Source organism: Rhinichthys klamathensis, unplaced genomic scaffold (assembly GCF_029890125.1).
Source record: "Rhinichthys klamathensis goyatoka isolate OS25496 unplaced genomic scaffold, OSU_Roscu_1.1 h1tg000356l_1, whole genome shotgun sequence".
Classification (NCBI taxonomy): Eukaryota; Metazoa; Chordata; class Actinopteri; order Cypriniformes; family Leuciscidae; genus Rhinichthys; species Rhinichthys klamathensis.
In genome coordinates, this window is record NW_026606865.1 from 282801 (window position 1) to 297771 (window position 14971).

Consider the following 14971-nt stretch of genomic DNA (forward strand, 5'->3'; position numbering starts at 1 on the left):
TAGAGGGCTGGGCTCAATACTGCCATTACAGCACCATGACATCACCAGCCTGACCAAAGCCAACCACACACACCACACACACACACACACACACGCACACCACACACACACACCACACACACACAGCACGCACGCACGCACACACACACACACACCACACACAGCATGCACGCACGCACGCACGCACACACATGCACGCACACCACACACACACACACACACACACTAGGGATGTCACTTTTGAGAAAAATCAAATTCGAACGGATATCGAATATCAAGCAATGTATTCGAATATATTCGAATATCTACGAGCCCCGCCCACCCACCCAAAAAAAACAAAAAAAACCCCACCGTAACGGAGATCACACATTTATTAACAGTCTGACAGTCATAAACAGGACTCAGGCCTGTCTGAAATTTTTTTTTTGACTTCATGTTTTAAACAGCAGGTTTTCAACTTAATCTATTTGAAGTGCCAGTATGCATAGCCAATCACAAAATTAGGCGCTACATGGGGAAAAACTGAAGCGGAACAGCACGGCACAAACAATAACGTGACAACTTAAACAGCAGCAGGAGTAAGGCCTATATAGCCTAGCCTAATTCATTTCCTAATATTGTTTGCTAGAAACACCAATTTATCAACTTGATCTGGATCAAGTGCGGCTCTCCTTTTATTGACGATGTTCTCCGCGGTGGAGAACACGCGCTCGGAGCGCGCACACGTGCCTGGCACACATTTGCGCGTCTTTGCATGGACCCCTATAATCGGATTGACGGCTCAAAAACTAAAAAACCTTCATGTAAACACCTTAATCGATCCGATGGTTTACTCCTTTTGTAATCCGATCGAGAGAACATGTAAACACTTGATCGGATTGAAAACCGAAACTAAAAGGACTGCGCATGTGCAATGACGTTTTACGCACGGAGCGAGCTGTTCTTTCTGTTGAATAAAGTGTGAGTGTTCCGTTATTAAAAAAATCTCATTTCACTGTGAAGTTAAGCAGGACAACGTCCCACCAGTGCTTGTTTCAGATTCTCATCCACAGACGACTGGTTTTGGGCGCGGGGTTTTACTGCGTGATCAACAAGCAGCACGGCAAATCAAGCTCATCGTCTCCAAATCATGACCAGAGACGGATAAATATTAAGTCTGCTGTTTAAAACAAATAAAGAACCAATAGAGGAGAATAGTTATGCGCGAACAGCGGCATATTCGTGCAGTGTGCGCATGTCAAAAAAATCAATTCCGATTTGAATCTTGTGACATATAACGCGCACATTACTTTATGTATCATTCATGTAAACACCGTGTTCGGATTCATCAATCGGATTGTCCATTTACAGACACTACTTTTTAGATGAGTTGGGTTAGAAATTGTCCGCTCAGGCTGGCCGTTCTGCGCGTTATATCTTCCATTTTCAAAACAGGGTGGCTATTGGCTATTATTCACTTGATTTGGTCATGAGCTTACGCTACAATACGTTTTAGAGTGCCAGCTACTGGATGAGATGGCAAAAAAATAAAAAATAAAAAACGGTCTAAATCATAGACTGTAAAAAATGCGCTAAACATGGCATTTTAAAAACCGGTTAGTTTATTTATAGTTCGATTACAGATATTTCACGTCATGTTCGAATGCATATTCGAATATCGAATTGAAAGTGACAGCCCTAACACACACACAGCACGCACGCACACACCACACACACACACAGCACACGCACGCACACCACACACACAGCACGCACGCACACACCACACACACAGCACGCACGCACGCACACACCACACACACGCACACACCACACACACACACACAGACACACCACACACACACCACACACACTATACACGCACACACCACGCACACCACACACACACACAATTAACAGAAACTAAAAAAAATAAAAGCAATCAAAGTTCTCTGATAACATCTTATGTGTATTCTACATTGGTTTTATTTGGGAATTCAATGCGTCTAAATACTCAAAGCATTCCCACGAGCCACTCCCGAAGTGCTTTGAGGTGGTTTGGGTTTAGACTCTGACCTGAAGCTCATGTGATTTCCGCACTGTTTCTTGTTTGATGGTACTCGTCATACTCTCTTTCATCTCCTCCAGCATGGCGTACAGCGTGTCGAATTCCTCCTCTAAATCCGACACCACCTGTGTGGAGTTGACCTGAAACCAGACAAAATTTCAAAATGAAGGGAGAAACATCAGTTTAAACCAGAAAACAAATGACCGATTAGATACACAGTGGCTTATTTTTCAAATGTATAAGCATCGTTACAGTAATTAAAACAGTTATTAGATATCTCTCGCCATTGTTTAAGCCCTACTCACTCCACCTTGCAGAGACAAAGCGACCTGAAATATTTATTTTTCAAAGAGACTTGGCAACTTCCAGTGACTAGCCATCAGTGACAGGATGCAGTCTCTAACATTTAACCTTAAGCAATATCAATATGAGCAATATAAATCATGTTTTGGTAAATAATTATTTTGACATCAAATTCATAATTGTGACATGAAAAGTGAAGATAATTTTTTTTTTTTAATTTTTCAAAATTATGACAAAAACATGATTATGACAAATTGAAATTATGAGATACTAAGTCCTAATTATGATAAAACTGTAAAATTATGAGATAAAAAGTAGAAATTATCAGATAAGCAATCAAAATTATGACAAAAAAACATTATTATAACATAAATTGAAGTTATGAGATTAAAATAAAAAATTATGAGACAAAAAGTAGAAATTATCAGATAAGTCAAAATTTAAAAATAAACAAATAAATTGACATCAGTTAAATTATGACATAAAAAGTATATTATAAGTCACAATTATTACAGGAAAAGTAAAAATAATGTAACAAAGTCGAAATTATTAGACTTTTTAGGCCATAGGTCTCATAATTCCAACTTTTTATGTCAGATATGTCATAATTATGATTCACCAAAGTATTATGTTTCCTTGTTTGGTGGAAATTGGCTTCCATAACTATGTAACCATAAGCAGAGCTGATTTTTTTAAGATTTAAAAATTATGTGTGAAAAAATGTCTGAGCTCTTATGTTGCATATACGCCAATTAATTTAGTGTGTTTAGACCCAGATAGCCTCTGTGTACACACAGACTCTTCCCTCCAGAATGTTCATATTTCTATTGTTTTGTAATGATGTTCATACCCGCTATTAGGCAAACATAACTAGGAATATCTCCCAGCACCCACCAGTACGTGTGGTGTAATGGGATTACAGTAATGGTGTTTACAGTGCAGAGTTGCTAAGTTTGACTTTGTACAGTAAATTCGAAGACTCACCTGAACTCGACCCAAAGTGTGATTCAGCGCTTCAATGAAATGATTGAGCTCCTCATTTTTGTTTGCTAATGTGGTAATAATCCTCTGTAAGGCATCCTGCAAAAGAAAAAAAACATATAGCATTATTTTATGTTTGTTTTATTGCATTTATTTGCTTGCGGTTTTGTTTCTTTGCACTTATTTGATTACTGACGGTTTACTTGCTTTCAATAATTCCTAGAGAACTTTTTACTTTCATTATTCATGTGATACTAAAATTGGCACTGGGAATTGAGAGATTTCACTGGTATCTAAAAATTTGGTATCATAATACATATCGTTATATATATGAAGTAAAGAATTGTTCATGCACTGATGTATCTGGCAAGGTGTCAATATTTCTTTGTTTTTGGCATTTTGGAATCATTTTTATATGGGATATGACCCACTCGAAGGCTTCATTGGTGTATTTTCAATCTCTTTCACATTCTCTATAAGGCAAAAACACACTACTTTTGTGTTAAACATTTAAACAATCTATGTGAACTTGTAGAAAAGACCAGAAAGCTTCACCAGGATGATTTATTAAAAATGTGATATTTAACATTCAAGTCTAAAGCCCAAAGTATCCTTCACTTGTTCACATTTATTTGATGACACATCAATCTTAGGTTCCCATATCATCACTGCATGTTTATCACACATCACATTTTCCTTCCATATTGTGTGGTCCTTTAGTCAGTAAATCTATTTTAAAATCAAAGCACCATTTATATGCGCAAAACATTTGACCTCATTTAATATACAGCCGTATCTGTCCTCTGAGGCTTGTTAGGTGTCCTATATAGCAACTCATGCGGAAAGCTCTCTGATGCTCTGCTTGAGGAATAACATTGGTCTTTATTTGCTTTGCAATCCAGAAAAATCACATTTTTAAAAACTAACACCACCAAACAGAGATAAAAAAATCAGTGAGTGTTATCACGGCATATTTGCAAACAACTTTTTTTGCCACACCTGGCAATGGCCGGTGACTTAAGAAAATGTACCGGCCAAAAATACTTTTTACCGGCCATGAAACTGTTTTTGCAAATAGAGGGAGTAATGACAACACAATTTTAGATACCTGTGAAAATTAACAATTTTCAGGTACATAAATTTAATAAAGTAATCAAATGTACAATAACACACAACATAGTCTTCTTCACTATGTAAATTAAACATAGAATATTCCTTATTAAAGTTACAAAACGTATTCAGTCAAGAGCAGTGAGTGTTTTTTGTTTAAGGACACAGACGGCAGCAGGAATATTAGGCTGCTGTCACTTTAAGAGGGAATGCACAGATCCAATATACAGTCCCTCCAGAAAAACGCGATTATGCGATCGCTGTATTCAATGCAAAATCAGCCAAAGTCCGCATATTTATGCGAAGGTCGCATTTTTTCAAATACTCCGCAATTTCGCCGCATAAATTGCTGATTTCCGCGCAAAATATGCGGGGCTTGCATGATTTCATAATCCCCGCATTTTCGTCGCAAAAGAGTCACATATATCTTAGCAGAAAGTTGGAAAATGTTGCGTTTGCTTCACACAAGAGCAGCCACTTCCCCCTGTTGCCATGGGAACGTTATGAAGTGACGTAATTACGCGACGTGAACATCATTGAAAAGCTGTAAAACAGGAGCACACTTTATTTTAAAATATTTCATTTATTCATTTTTACTGAAGTTGTAGCATATTCCTCTAGTAAAGCTACAGAACTTGTTTGACTCATCAACGTTTTGTAAGTTTGATGTTTGAGGAAAAATAGGGATAGCTCAAAGCTGAAGTTATTGCAGAGGCCAGACAGACTCACGGAGGCGATTGGCATCTCACAACTCGCACTTTATTCCCAAATCGAACTCGTAACTGTCTGTCACACGTTCTACCGTCCACATCGTTACTTAATAAACAAAATAAGATAAAAGAAGTAGCATCAAACAGAAATTACCCGCACACATGGGGTGTTCGAGGCGCATGGCACATACAATATAATACTGCAGACAGTTAGACAGGGAGCGCGCAACTCTTAAAGGGGCCACACCTTATTTCCACTCGATACAGTCTGAAATAAAACAAGATGAGAAATTAAATATTTCCAGAACTTTCTGTGATGTAGTATGCTTGCTTATCAAAGGAAGTAATAAGAACGGACTCTTTACATTAAGGTAGTAGCCTAGTGAGAACAGGGTGTTGGGGAGATCACTTTTTTTCCCTCTTTTTCATCAAACCGCAGTTTTTGCAAGTTCCCGCAATTTTTGCAAGTTCCCGCAATTTTATCGCAAAAAATTGCATAAATATCCCGCATATTCCATCGCATTTTTAAAGAAAACGGGCCGCGTAATCAAGGATTTTTGCCCGCAACAATCACAAAAAAACTCCGCGTTTTTCTGGAAGGACTGAATATACTGCTACACATACGTTTTCTTTCTCAACTGTTTACATAACTGACTGTTTACAAGGTTACTCGCCAATTAGGGATGGGCACAGTACCCGATCACTCGAGTACTCGAACGTGACAGCGACGATCGATCATAAAAACGATGATCTGAGTTTTAAAAAAGACATTTTTTTCTGATTGGTTATAGCAGCATTTTGGGTGGGACATTGAGCTCTGATTGGTTAGCGTTGCCAGAGCGCGGTCCAAAGTCCAAACTGAAAAACAGAGAAAATGGCTTCAAAGTCACGTAGTGATGTCTGGCTCAGTGTTGCCAAGTCCGCTAATTATAAGCGACTTTGGGCTTGTTTTTCTGTAAAGTCGCTTACAAATATTGGTAGTCGCGGGTCGCGTTTTTTTTGGGCTTGTTCCCAGCTTGTTGTCAAGCAGATATTTTCTATATGTTATTTAAACGTAGGAGTTTGTCTTGCCTGTTCCCTCTGTCCCTCCCCTTTCCACATACACACAGGAGACAGTAGAGTTTTTTCCCACCCACATCCTGCTTCTAATTGGCTCTGACCCAGATGGCAACGAGTACTAGCCAATCAGAGGCAGAGCAGGGCAATCGATTTTTTTCTGGTTAGGAAAACATCAGTGAGTGACGTTTAAATGAAAATACGTGCGAGTTGCGACCGTCGCGACTGATGGTGACTGGACTGTAGGAGAGTTTTTATATATTAATTATATTTTAGATATTATAGATATAGATATTATAGTTTAATATTGTTTAACCCTTTAACTGTCACTCCCCCTTTTTTTAGCATAGATAGACATGAAAATCACTATCCAAACTTAAAGGGTTGTAATTCAAGAATGCTTTGGAATATAGACCTATGGTTGGTCTTGTTTTAAAGAAGACATTTGCCATATTATTGTTGAAGTGAAGTATTATGAAATTATGAAAGTGAAACAGAAAAAAAGTTATACATATATTTTATATATATATATTACAAAATATATTTTACTCTAAAACTGCAAGAAAATGTAAGCCAAAAATCTGAAGAAGTTGTGTTCCAAATTTTAGGTTGATATCTCAAAAAATTAGCTTTCAGTGTGATTTTATTTGGGTGCAGTACCAACATTTTTCACTAGATGGACAGCCAAGCTTCATTACTGAAGAAAAATAAACTGTACCGTGTGCACAGTTTTACACAACTGCGCACAGTTTACCAATCTGTCCACATGGATGTAAATTGACAATCTGTACACATAGTCCAGTGTTAGAGACGCGCAGTTTCGACGAACGACATACCGCTGTGAACAAGCACAGTTGAAATATGCTGCTGAAGTAGCCTGACACTGAACAGAACGTTTTATTTACTGTTCAATAAAGTAGCTTAAAAGTATCATGTGTATTCATTTTTATGATGATGAACATATCCTTTAAATTGTATTCAGAATTCATCAATCATGTGTTTTTCAGTAATTTAAGTCAGTTTTACTCTGAATTAAGTGTAATTTTAGCCAATATACTGTAAAATAACAGTTTGTTCTATCAGAAAGTGCTAATGTAATCCAAAATATTGCTAAAATATTAAATTGATATCATTGTCTCCATGACGGACACGCCCCGCCACCTCCCCCGAACAAGCCCCGCCCCTGAACAAGCCCCGCCCCCGAGTAATCGAGTACTCGTTTTTTGAGACCTATATCAATGATCGAAATAAGAAATTGACAAAAATGCCCATCCCTATCGCCAATATGGGCATTTTCAAGCGCAAGAAGACGTGAAAGAGAGTTCAAGTACTTGCGTGTTGTCTGGCTTCGGATGTTTGCGCACAGAAAACTTCCCACACAGCGAGTAACAAATCAAGTTCCCTTTTCTTCCTGCACTTGAATATTTCATTTGGGAAGACTTAAACTTTCGGCTCGAGCGTCATTCATGTTTGTTCACGTTCATGTTCTCACAACATTGCATTACTAGAATTCCTAAAAAAAAATATTACAGGCCAGCTGGCGATTGACACCGTTTCACATACTCGCCAACACCGATTTTTACTCTTATTTGGCGCTTGGCGAGTTTTAATTTTAGGCCCAGCTTGCAAGCATGTATGGGTCATTCAACACCATAACATTTTAAAGGTACCACTGGTTTAGGAAGATCAATTATCATAAAATGTGTTGTTACTGGTTAAACACCAATAATAATCAGAACCCTTTAAGATTTAAGAGCAAGCGAAACACATGGTTTAGACGCTTCTGGTAAATCTGTATGGTTTTACAAGAAGTTGCAGTAAATATATTGTGCTCTACTATATTTACCAGCAGGCTTTCATCAATATCTGCAGAAGAAGATCATTGACACGGTCAGGGCAGTGGTACACAAAACTGCAGTATGTGACTCACTTAAGGAGTCACATGACATGGCCACATGCAAAGCTAATCAAATTTCAGTGGAGGGACAATTCTCTGGTCAAAGGAAGAAAATAAAGTGAAGGGAAAAGTTTGGGATCCAGTCAGCTTGTGGATCAGCAAGAGAGGTTAGTGGTTGTGATTCAGAGCATCTTATAGGGAATTTTTGTTATTTCCTTGCCCTGCTGTTTGCATTTCACTGTTTAAAGGGGTCATATAATGCCATTTTTGTACAAGCTAATATGATTCTTTAGGGTCTAAATTAAAAGTTTGTAATATACTTTAATTAAAAATTCTCATTAGTATTGTAAGAGAACACTTATTTTACTTGGTCAAAAACAGCTCTGTTTTCAGCACGCCGTTTCAGTGCATACACCGTTTGTAACTCAATAACACAAAAACCATAACGCGTTGTTCAGTATAAACGTGGGATTATGAATTATATTGAGAACGTCATAGAAAACATGCCGTAATGTACCCTGAGTGTAAACCTTAGACGCATTCATTGTGAAGCGTGCAGCTAGCGATTTGCAAAGATTAATATATTAATATAAAGTTTAATAAAACGTTACACTCACTTTAGTTCTTCTGAAGGTTCAGCAGGAACACGAATATCTGGTACCGATCCTTTATTCATGAGCAGCTTCTTAGCAAATCCAGCTTTAAACTGACCCTCGTTTATAAAGCAGTCTGGTGAGAAATGATTCGCGCAAACATGAGAGCATTGACGTTGCTCGTGGGGAATATTCCCTTCGAAAACAAACTCAGCCACTGCGTCTTCAGCGGTTCGGATTTAGGAACATTAAAATGACTGTGTTCGTTATTACAGCCAAGAACAGAACACCACAATCGCTTAGAGCCATTCTGCTCATAGACAGTGCTCCAGCATATCAACAATGACCGCGCCGGTCCGCGCAGACTATGATTGACAGCTCGCTCACGAGCGAGGGCGGGTCTGTGTTGAAACGCTGCTGTCAATCAACAATCGTGGGAGGGGCGTCCGAGCGTGTGACGTCACAGGCTCGAACGGCTCGATTTGAGGCAGGGGAAACATATAAGGAGATTAAAACAAAAACACTGGATGGATTTTTATCATTATATGATGGTTGTGTACAGGCACTGCCAACACACATTTCAGTACAATCAACTTGTAAAAGTGCATGTACCATTATATGACCCCTTTAAAGGAACACGCCGACTTTTTGGGACTTTAGCTAATTCACCGTATCCCCCAGAGTTAGATAAGTCCATACATGCCCTTTTCATTTCTGTGCGTGCTGTAACTCTATCTGACACACCCACCGCTAGCCTAGCTTAGCACAAAGACTGGAAGTAAAGTAGCAGTGCTTCGCCTTCTGAGAATATAGTTCCCAGTATGTATATGGTTATGGCGCTTTTCCACTGCTGGTACGGCTCAGTACGGTTCGGCTCGGCGTGGCTCGGTTCGTCTCGCTTCGCTTTTCCACTGCTGGTACGACTCGGCTCAGTACGGCACGGCTCGGTTCGCTTTAGCTCGGTTTGCTTTTCCACTGCAGTTAGTACCGCTTCAAAGTGGGTGGGATTATAGTCGGACCGTAGTTTATCCGCTCCTCGGCAACCAACGAGACGAACGTCTGCACTTCGTCCACTGAACACGATTCAGCCATTTCTTTTTTGGAAGTTTTCTTTCTTTCTTTTTTCTTCAAGCAAGTCAAGCAAGTAGGAATGGGCGATATGGGCCAAAAACATAATCAGGATTTTTTTTTTTATCGATAATTATCACGATAAATGTCAAATCTTTATTTCTTTCAAGTTTAAAGGCAGATTTTTGCTCCTAAGTGAAAGTTGTATAAACCAGAGCGTTAATTGTGGTTTTAACTCTTTATTGTCAGTACATATCATGACAAACACTTGCCAAACAGGTGAACATTTCACAAATCTGAGGTAGAACATTCAAACATTTGTCATTTTTCCTTAACAAAATGAATATCTGAATAGAAAAATATTTCTTCAGCACAGTTTGCAGCACAGTTTGCAGTGCAGCCTGCAATATTCAAATGACATGTTTTGTCTCGAAATGCATATTTGACAGTGAGTTGACAGTAAATCTGCATCCTAACTCAAGCTAATACTACTGTTAAATTTATGTTCATTAACAAAAACAGTAACATCTGTTTAAAAAAAAAAAAAAATAACGACCAGATTTTTATTTGGTAAAATGTAATATTCTGACTGTTTGAGTTTTATTAAAATTAACCATTGGTCATCCAGTATCATGCATTTAGATCATGATAACCACAGATAAAACCAGGCATAGCCTAACTTATAGCACCTCGCTATCATGGCAAAATGTAACTTTATGGTTTCTATGGTATTTGTATGAAAAACAGTAGCCTAACAGCTAAATACATTGTTAAATACTATAATTATTTTCCATTAGTCATTTAATACATTGTCTACAATAATAATATTATACAATTCAATATGTATATCCCACCTTTCATGTTGCAGTTAATATTACTAGGCTAACCTTACAGTAAATCCATGGTAGGCTAAATGGATTCAGTATCAATTCAGATTCTGACTGTATCGTTGCGCGCAGTGTTTCTCCTGTTTGTCAGCGCTGTTTCATCTGCCTTTAAACATTTGTGTTCTTCGCTGAACTCAAGCGCTTCTCACTGGATCTCGTGAGCGAGACGATCAGAGTAAACGCTTCTGCTCTAGTCTAGTGAGCTCGCGCGCGCGCTGCCGTTTGGACTTTGAGCCGAGCGGATAAACAGTCCGTGTCGTGTGGCGCACGGTTCAAATGAGTTTCGTTCCGCTTTTGGCGCATAAACATTATCGAACATTTATCGAGCTCTTGATATCGTTTTATCGAGAAAAATTATATCGCGATAATTATCGTTATCGTTTTATCGCCCAGCCCTACAAGCAAGTAGTTTTAAAACAGGTGCTACGGCGGTGGCTGTTACTGGCTATTTAAATCTAGCGGGTTTGATGTCTCGCAAATACAATAACGCTGGTAGTGACGATTCTGTCTGACCAATCAGTGATCTGCAGTGTGTCACGTCACATTTTAGTATCGGTACGGTACGCTTGGAACCTCGACAGAGGTGGTACCATTTAAAGCGAGGCGAAGCGAGCCGTACCGTACCGTACCATGCTGTGGAAAAGCGACATTAGAAGATGGCTGTGTCTCATTTGACCTTGTTATCTGTACACGCTGTGACTAGGGGTGGGCGGTATGACCAAAATTGCATTTCACGGTATGACTAATTTTATTTCACGGTAACGATATATTTCATGATATAGTTATTTATATATATAGTTATTCTCGAAAAATCTACAAAAAGGACTTTGTATAATAAATAAACCCAAATACTTTAGAAATGAAAAGTACTTAACCTTGTTTGATTTTTCTTTTATTTGGTAAATTATATATTTTGATAGCTAAATATAGTAAACAAAACACACTCATCAACTTTTAGATGAACTACCCCCAAATGATTCATATTAAATACAACTCCTATCGGTGCAATTAAACTTTAAATAAAGTGTTGCTGAATAATTTTTCAATCTCATGTTATTGTTTTACTTCATCAATCAGTTTATAATATCTGAATATTTTATATTGAACTATTTTATTCATAATAAATGAGTTACTTCCTTTTAATTTTGTAGGATATTAGTTATACTAGTTATATAGTTATTATATACTAGTTTAAATGTGTTCCCCGGTACATTTTTGCCATGGCTGCTTATTATACTGCGTTTAAGGGGCTTGTTTTGCTCTTTTTGTGATATCTGGCAACCTGGAGCTTTAATTGAGAGAAGTTCAAGTTCAGAAGTGACTAGAAGGAGCAGTATATGAACCGAGCAGCAGCTACTGTTTGTGTTGACTAAGTAGTTTTTGTCACTTATTGGGAGCAGTATGCTAGCTGAAGCCGTTTACCTCCAGTATTTGTGCTAGGCTAGGCTAGCGGTGGGTTGCGTCAGACAGAGTTACGGCACGCACGGAGATTGACTTATCTAACTCTGGGGGGATACGGTGAATAAGCTAAAGTCCCAAAAAGTCGGCGTGTTCCTTTAAGATTGTTTGCGAGTTTGTGTTTTGTGTCTGTTTCTTCCATAAATGCAAATACATTTCAAATAAAAATATATTTAAATTAGCCCACTACAGTATTGTCATTTCAATCAAGACAGCTCTCTGAATAGTTTTAGCATGTTGATGTATATTTTAATATACAATGTTAATATTTGGTCTTGGCAGACTAGGCTAGATCTGCTATGAGTGCTGCTAATGCAGAGCAAGTATGGAGACTTGCTACTGCCAATAGATACGCAGACAAATTGCTGTGTGTATAAGATATGCTGCTTCTGCATTAATAGGCATTCATATAATCCCACAGTAGATCTAGACAGGTGGAGCTGGGGGAGGTGGAGGGTCCCAGAGGAACTCTGATAGCACGATATAACTAGCTTACAGCGAACACTGAACTACACTATTGAAATGTTGAGCACGTAAGCTCATTGGCTACAGAATCAGCAGAGGCCAATCAGCTAAGCCCCATAATGATAACATCCTACAACCTCCCCTGCTAATCAGAACTAAAAAATAGTTACTCAACATCATTACTGTATTTAACATAGCCAGAAAACAAATTAAAGTCTTTTCATTGATATAAGGTGATGCTTAATGAAAAGACAACTTTCTGACATCTTTCAGGTTCTCAGGGTTACTGGATTAGTTTTGTGATACGTGATCCATATGGACTAGGGGTGTAACGGTACATGTATTCGTATTGAACCGTTTCGGTTCGAGGCTTCCGGTTCGGTACGCATTCAAACCGAACGATTCCTTGGACCATTTTTCCTGCCGACAAAATTCGCGCTGGCGCGACCACCACAACGTTGCGCAACATCAAATGGCAAGCGTAATGAAAGCGGAACGAAACTGCGCTACTCATTATTGTGCTTCACGGATCGTTTATCAGTTCGGACCAGCAACATCTGTGCAGCGGGAGCCGATCTCGATCAAGCGACACTGTTACAACACAGCGCTAAGAGATCCAGTAAAGAAAACATTTGAGTTCGCCACTGAAGTAATAACATCGCTGCGAGATCTAGTGAGAAGCATTCAAATCTCTCCATTATTAACCGTAGATCTCTATCAGATCAAACAGCGCTGACGTGGACACCAGGAGAAATATTGTGCCGTGAATGAACTAGTAATACTTTACGTCCACAGACCAGCAACATCCACCATGGATTTAATATAGTAACACTAAATGTAACCAGTTTGGCTGGAATAGTGAAATGCTTTCAAGTACTTCACACATCTTTTTCCAGCACTTCAAAACTCAAATAATATATAAATAAATATATGAAGAGCTCAGATGCATAAGCCTCTATAAGTGCCATTTGAAATTTTCTTCTAGAATGATAATTTTTATGAAGCTTGTATATTTAAGTTCAGTAATTTCACTCAAATGACAATTAATAGGTAATCTTCATTGCCATTTAAGTGAAATTACTGAACTTAAATATACAAGCTTGATAAAAATGATCATTCTAGAAGAAAATTTCAAATGGCTTTTGCATCTGAACTCTTCATATATTTAAATGTTATTTTTAATGTGATGACCAAAACATTATTTGTTCATCCTTCAAAGATTACCCCCATTTATAAACCTGAAAGTTTCAAGATGTAGGAAAACTCACACTTATTTAAAAGATATTTTTTCTTTTAACAAATAGGAAATTTCTCTGGCATTTCTTACTTTTTGCTGTATCGAAAACGTACCGAACCGTGACTTTAAAACCGAGATACGTACCGAACCGTGATTTTTGTGCACCGTTACACCCCTAATATGGACAAGGCACCACGTCGAAATAGGGCTGTCAAAATTGCTAAAAAATTATGTTAGAATATTCCCTCTAAAAAAACACATATATTCTAACTATTCGAACATCTGGTTGCGCATTTTGTCAATGACGCGCATTACGTCAATAACAGGACAAATTAATACCAAGAGACATAACTACTTGTATAGGTAGTTTATTTAAGTTTTAACATATTTGACAACGTATTACCTACACAAAAACAAGTAAATCAACTAATGGCCAAGACCGCAGACCTTACTCTCAAATATTATTAACATTAATTGAAGTTTTACAGTATATAAAACCGACATTGAACGCTCCGGGCGAGGTGTGCTGTGGTAAACATGGAACTTTTCCTTGACATGAAACGGTAAATAATCAAGCCTGCAGTGCATGAAACTGCTGTATCTATACCTTATTCATGCAATATCTATATAGTCAGTACAGTAAGCCTACACTTTAGTAATGTTCCCTCAGGGAGCGCGCAGATAGCCGCGCCTCTGCTACCGTGGGCGTGTTTTTCCACATTCGAATATTAATTTTCACCCTTCGAAATTCAGATTTTTAAAACTATTCGAATATATATTCGAATTTAGAATATTCGTTGACAGCCCTACATCGAAAAGCATGTGTTTAACCATCATAGAGTGAAAGTTTCTCATTTTTTGCATGGGTTTTAGGTCCTGTCAGTTTAAACATTCTGCAATTTTAAACTATTTGAGCACACAAAGACAAGAAAGCGAACTCGATTCGGGCAAAGAGTTACGCAAACAGCATGCGAACACCTCCATTCCCTTTCTCGTATATTTGAGCTTGAACACATACAATTTTGTCAAAAATGATGTCAAAATGCATGTCTCAAAGAGTATCCTCATAAACACAGTCGCTTATGACGTGAACGTTTGAAAAAGTAAACGGACGGTAGCATTATATCTGTGCATTCAGTCTTAAAGTGACAGCAGAGTA

General features: G+C 38.2%; 1 protein-coding gene across 4 annotated transcripts in view; it reads right to left on the reverse strand.

Moving 5' to 3' along the window:
- fsd1l (fibronectin type III and SPRY domain containing 1-like) overlaps nucleotides 1-14971 on the reverse strand; it is a 66435-nt gene that overhangs the window by 44970 nt on the left and 6494 nt on the right. For all 4 annotated transcript variants that reach the window (XM_056232786.1, XM_056232785.1, XM_056232784.1 and 1 more), the window contains exons 2-3: nucleotides 3335-3430; nucleotides 2056-2187 (exon numbers count right to left, since the gene is read on the reverse strand). In XM_056232786.1, the coding sequence (XP_056088761.1) occupies nucleotides 2056-2187; nucleotides 3335-3430 (228 nt within the window). The remainder of the gene's footprint in view (nucleotides 1-2055; nucleotides 2188-3334; nucleotides 3431-14971) is intronic.